The sequence below is a fragment of the Delphinus delphis genome, chromosome 2 (genome assembly GCF_949987515.2).
Source record: "Delphinus delphis chromosome 2, mDelDel1.2, whole genome shotgun sequence".
NCBI lineage: Eukaryota > Metazoa > Chordata > Mammalia > Artiodactyla > Delphinidae > Delphinus > Delphinus delphis.
In genome coordinates this window covers 168814986-168820919 of record NC_082684.1, presented here as the reverse complement: position 1 = coordinate 168820919, position 5934 = coordinate 168814986, and the positions used below count along the sequence as shown (strand labels likewise).

Below are 5934 nucleotides of genomic sequence, written 5' to 3'. Positions count from 1 at the left end.
TTATCATACCGTATGCAACACTTACATTCTTAGAACACATGTCAAATAAACATGTGTAGAGTCTTGCATTTCCTAACAAACAAATCAAAATTCTTGATCCCTAAATGTCTACCTGTAGCTTCTACAGGGTTTCACTATTTTGTGTATTATGCACATAATACATAAATGTTTCTTTACCTTGTGCTCAAAATATGTTTTTGTAAGGTGAGCTCAAAATTTTCACTAGTTTTTTAAATTGATGCTTAACTTTTCCCCACATTTGGGCAGACTTTTTAAACCTTCAAATATTACAAGGCTATTGGTTACGAAGAGCCAGCTTCTGTGTACAGGTCAAAGCATCTACACAGAGAAGTTGAGTTTCTCCATGGAAATTCATGGGTTTTGTCAAACTTGTTTGGAAACCAATGGATGGTAAAATCAGCTCGGGATTACTTTTAGTTTGTCTGAGAAGCAACTGGTTAATCTAATGGATCCTAAATCAATGTCATTTTGTCGGAACAAAGGCCATGAAGGTGGGAGGAGAGGAGGAAGGGGCAAACTCTTTTCTTAAACTTTTGACTTAGATCAAGTGTTACAAAAATAATGATAAGGAGTGAACAGCCACCTAGCTTACTTTACATTAGTATAAATTTGGCAGAATTGTCTAACATGGTTCCTGGTCTGATTGAATTGCATCTGGGAGGCTCTTAACATCCTTCCACATAAAAATCACCGTCAAGCTGCCAGAATGTCCCCACCGACTTGTTTGGCAGCGTGGAAACCTGTGGCCTCAGACATGCACCAACAAGAGGGTGGGCTCCCTGAGTTTGCAGGGACCTGATGTGTGCCTTCTGAGACAGCTCTTTTTTTTTTTTTGTACAAAATTCCCCCATCTGCTTTAATGGTGAAAAAAAATAAGTTCCAACGAGGCACAGAGATGCTCATTTAGAATTCAAAGTCTTTGCCTGCCATGTCGAGAGCCCTCTGTGTCTTGTTGTAGATCTTCTCCACGGGCACCCCAAACCTCTTACACCAGGCGACACTGATCTGGGGGTCCAGGTAGTTGAGCTTGGACGTGCCCAGGGCCACCTGCTTGCTGTCCTCCTTGTCTGTGGCCTGCAAGCGCAGTCTCCCGAGCTGCTCCTCCAGTTTCTCCAGCAGCCGTCCCCTCTTCTCCAGGAAGCTCTTGGACCTGCTGTCCCCTCTGGATTTGTGGTCGGCCCTTGCCTTCTTCAGCTGTGCCTTGGCCTCGGCCACCTGCTTCTTCTTCGCCGCAATCTTCTACCGAAGAGTCTGCATCGACTTCTCGAAGGTCTTGGGAGTCGCCCGCTGATGGTTGCAGAGAACGGCAACGGCCCGATTTGCTCTGTTGTAAGACAGAATCTTAGCGGCTACGCTGTCTTCAGCTCTGGTCAGTGCTCTCAGCTGGCCCTGCAGGGTGAGGCTGGCATTGCAGGTCCGGAACACCTTGGCCGTCAGGCCATCCATCAGGTCCTGCAGGTGCTTGTTCAGACTGGCGGTGGTCAGTCTGTCAAAGAGCTCATCCCCAGGGCCTTTGTTCTCCATGAACAGCTGCAGATTCTCATACACCGGCTTCTCCACCCGCACTCTGTTTTAGTAGCGGATCGAGTCCTGTCCCAGGAAGTCGAATTCCACGACGTACGGGCAGCCACCGGCCCCTGGGTGCAGCTGGACGTGTTCCACGCGGAGGGAGTAGCCACCCACCGTGTCAGCCGCGTCACCCTCCTCCGTCTCGTGCCCGGCTCGCAGCGCCAGCTTGTCGATGAAATAAAGGGCCACAGTGCGTCTCGCCTTCATTTCTCGGGACTTCCAGTCGGCTCGGTACTGAGAACGGATCTCGCCCAGACTCCTTTCAAGCGCTGAGCCACTTCATACTTCTCCCAATCTCTCTCCCCCTTCGGCTTGGAGCTGGGGTTCAGCATGGTGTACTTGATGGAGTTCTGCCCGTTCTCTGTCCACGCCGCCAGCCACGTGACCGTGCGGTCGCACCGCACCTCCTTCCACCGGTGACTTACCGGAGGCTCGGGTACTTCGGAGTCCCTGCTGCAGTTGATGGTCACGTCCTCCAGCAGGACACTCCTCTTCAGCATCCCCATCTTGGGGTGGTCGCCACGGCCTCGGAACAACCCAGGGGGCTCGGTCTTGAAATTGCTGATCTTCTCTCAGTGCCCGTCTAATATACAGCTCTTTGACAGAGTCAGCCCAGTGCATTTTCCATGCGGGAAAAGTGTCGTTATACCCTAGGAAACACGGTGACAATATCTGAAGTTAGGGGTTCTGTGGGATCTGAGGATTGATTCTAAACTCTCAGTTCCTAAATACACACAGTAGAGGGCCACGGTAGAGTTTTCAGGAGTGGCAAGGGAAACGCAGCTTTCATTTCTGTTTGATATTGAAGCACTTATTGTATCAACTAGTATCAAACAAGCACAAAAGCTCAAAACTGTATCGAGTACCATGCTTCCAAAGAATGGCCAAAAAACATGGAGCGTACTAAAGCGCTTATCTAACTTCCACGACCAATAATTTAAAAACTAAAAATCTGAAACTTTCAGTGCCTATAAGGCTTTGTTTAAGAACGGGGTGAGGGATTCTGAGAAAGCGTCAGAGGAGACTGTACACCTTTCCTTTTCCCATTCCCACCCCTGCCTTTACTGCAAACCATGGCTAGCAGCCACGCTGAGCCCCAAGCACAGACCAGCTCTGCTTTCACCCAGAGATTTCAGTCCAGGACCCAGGGGACAGGAGGGGAAGCTAAATGCAGCTCAGGTTCGTACACTGAAGCCAAATAATTGGTGAGTTTGGCCAAGATTCAAGTTCATTCTGAAGCATTAAATCAAAGTGTTACAGGCTTGGTTCCAACATTTAGAACAGCCCAAGTAGTGAATTGCCAATCAGTTACCTTCCTCTCCCTGTAATCAATCTAATCTAGGTGACAGAAGCGAAGAAGAGCCAGGACCTGGCCTGAATGGCAAAAAATAAGCCAAAGAATTAGAACAGTAAATTTCATTGTTAACAACCCTTCTGAGTAAGGAGGAGGTATTGAAGAAGGAAAGGAGTTAATCCAACAAAGAAGACACATGGAGGAGAAAGGAAATACCCATTTCAGTGCAAAATTAGAGAATAAGAGCAGGAATAGGAAAAAAGGGGGGGGAGTCTTAACACACCCCAAAAAGTTGGTCTAGATCGTAAGAGACATCTGATAGAGGGGTCTGCACTTGGGGAAAAAAAATGAACAAAGCAAGAGAAAACAGAAGAGACAAGAAACAAATTGGGGCAAAGGTGCATTCCCACAGGACACCGCAAGTGGAAGCTGGCAGGAAGTGATCTCGAACAAAGGTGGTAGGTCCTGGCTGGGATGAGGTCTGTGGCAGGGACGAGGAAAAACTCTGAGAGTCAGAGACATGAACTCTTTGGTTTTTAAGCATCGAAAACAATGAAGTTATTACTTGGAGGAAAAAAATAATTTGTTAAATAGATCAATAGCTCTCAGTTCACCAGAGATAACACTGAACTACATCAAGGGGAAATAAATGTAAATTACACTTTCCAGATCAAGATAATTTTGATGAACAGAATTACGGTCTCTAGCACATCACACAAGACTTAGGAGAATATTCAATGAAATCTGAAAATTTTTATACATAAACGGCAGATGTGAGGAAACTCGAATGCACTTTCTTTTTGCAAAACATAGATTGGACTGTCTTGATTGTAGTGACACCAGCCTCCATTTAGTGCCTGCCAAGGAAGACTCCTTCATGGAAGAAAGTTTACTCTGCTGACACATGACGCAAAACGGGTTTTGGTCTAAGAGACAGAGAGGGATGGCTGGAGGTACCTGGGGAGATGGAAAGGGGGTGATGACCTTCACTAATGAAAACGATGCAAAGACACAACACTATACCATTCAAGCTGCCCAAAGCAAAGATGAGTGACAATACTCAGTGAAAGCCAGTAACACGCAAGCACACGACATACATGTTCTTGCTCCAGGTGGAACATGACACTGTTAAACCTTTATGAGAAAACAAACATCAAATCAGTTCTTTTCCCTTTTCTCCATGTGGAAGTCCGTATTATCATTCGTGAAGGCTGGAACTTTTTTTTTTTCTGACAGATTCTTCTACTCTCTTTCTAGAAAAGAACTGAACTCAGGGAACTGTACAGCCTTCTCCACAGATTCTAAATACTCCTGACTCCGTAGATTATCTTCCAGCAGCTGTGAGGAACGTAAAGCTTTTCCTAGAATATGGGGGAGGGAGGAATTCTGAAGCATACTCTAGGCAGTTTTTCCGCAGCTCTCATGTGATTTTTAAGAGCCAGCCGGTCTGGAAAATGTTGAATTTGTTTGTAGGAAAGGTAAACACTGCCAAAATCAACAAGTTCCTTCCTTAGGGGGCTGTAGAGAAAATTGGTCTACAGATTAAGACAGTTCAGACAACTTAGGCTGGAGTAGAAGTGAACCCCCCCGGCATGCAGGTCTTACCCCAGAACTGTATTAGAAGGTGGATAAATCTCTGTTGGAGTAATTACAAACTGTGTACTCGAGAGGTAAAGGAAATTAAAATTGATCTCGTCTATAAATATCTTAGACAAAGTGAGTGTTTTGAATGAATAAGTAGGCCAAGAGGCTTAGTGAATTGGGTTACATTGTTCAGCCACACTGCCTAGATTGCTTGTTCCGGGTGTCTTAACTGGGATCAGACCAATATAAAATGGTTTCACAGGCGATTGTTTACAAGTCAACAAAAATGCTTTGATTAAAATGGAGCAGCTAAACATTTTCTGCATGTCCTGTAATTAGGGCTGCCGGATAAAAAGCAGGACACAGCGTCATCTGAATTTCAAATAAACAACAAATAATGTTTTTCGTATAAGCACGCCCTCAATATTGCTTGAGACATACTTGTACAAAAAGAATTATTCACTGTTTATCCAAAATTCAAATATAACTGTACATTCTCTGTTTTTATTTGCTAAATCTGGCACATTTACCTGTAATACCTATAAAATAGGGTATGTGTTTTCTATACTCCCAAATGCACACTGGATTCATATTTGAATAAGTTTAGCCAATACCTATGTACAGAACCATAAAGATTAAGTATTATTTATGAGATGAAAATCCAGGCAAGGTTTTCTAAGAAGTTAATTATAAGAGTTACTTTAGGGAATTGAATTTCCTGAGTTTTCTTCTAGGTTGTGCTTTATAACTATCTGGGGAGTTTTAAAAATCCAGGAGGCAGCTCAGACCGATTAAACCAGAACCTCTGGGTGGGATGCAGGCATCTGTACTTTTAAAAAACTCCACAGTGAATTATTGCTGCCAAGGTGAGAATCACTGCTCTAGACTGATTGGTACGACCTGCCAACCTGTGATCCCAAAGATAAAAGATGAAAAGGGAGCTGACGTTTCCAGGCTGTCATTCAGGGTATCACAAGTTTGGCTACCTTTGCCCCTGCCTGCTTTGAAATTTACAAGAGCATTCACATTCAGCTATGAATGGAGGATAAGTGAAGGACTGAGAAAAAATAAGATGAGAAGGTTTTTGAAAATCTACATCTTCATGTGGTACATATATACGCAATGAAATATTACGCAGACATCAAAAAGAATGAAATAATGCCAATTGCGGCAACATGGATGGACGTAGAGATTATCCTACTAAGTGAAGTAAGTCAGAAAGAGAAAGACAAATACCATATGGTGTCACTTATATGTGGAATCTAAAGTATGACACAAATGAATTTATCTATGAAACAGAAACAGACGCACAGACATAGAGAACAGACTTGTGGTTGCCAAGGGGGAGGGGGTGTGGTGGAGGAAAGGATTGGGAATTTGGGATGAGCAGATGCAAACTAGTATATACAGGATGGATAAACAACAAGGTCCTAATGTATAGCACCGGGAACTATATTCAATATCCT

General features: G+C 44.2%; 1 protein-coding gene across 1 annotated transcript; it reads right to left on the bottom strand.

The window, feature by feature from the left end:
- Nucleotides 1-924: 924 nt before the first annotated feature.
- TOP1MT (DNA topoisomerase I mitochondrial) lies at nt 925-2177 on the bottom strand. Its single transcript, XM_060003779.1, is given in 2 exon segments — nt 925-1847; nt 1850-2177. Coding segments are annotated over 2 exon segments (1170 nt in total). The 5' UTR covers nt 2097-2177.
- Nucleotides 2178-5934: the final 3757 nt, after the last annotated feature.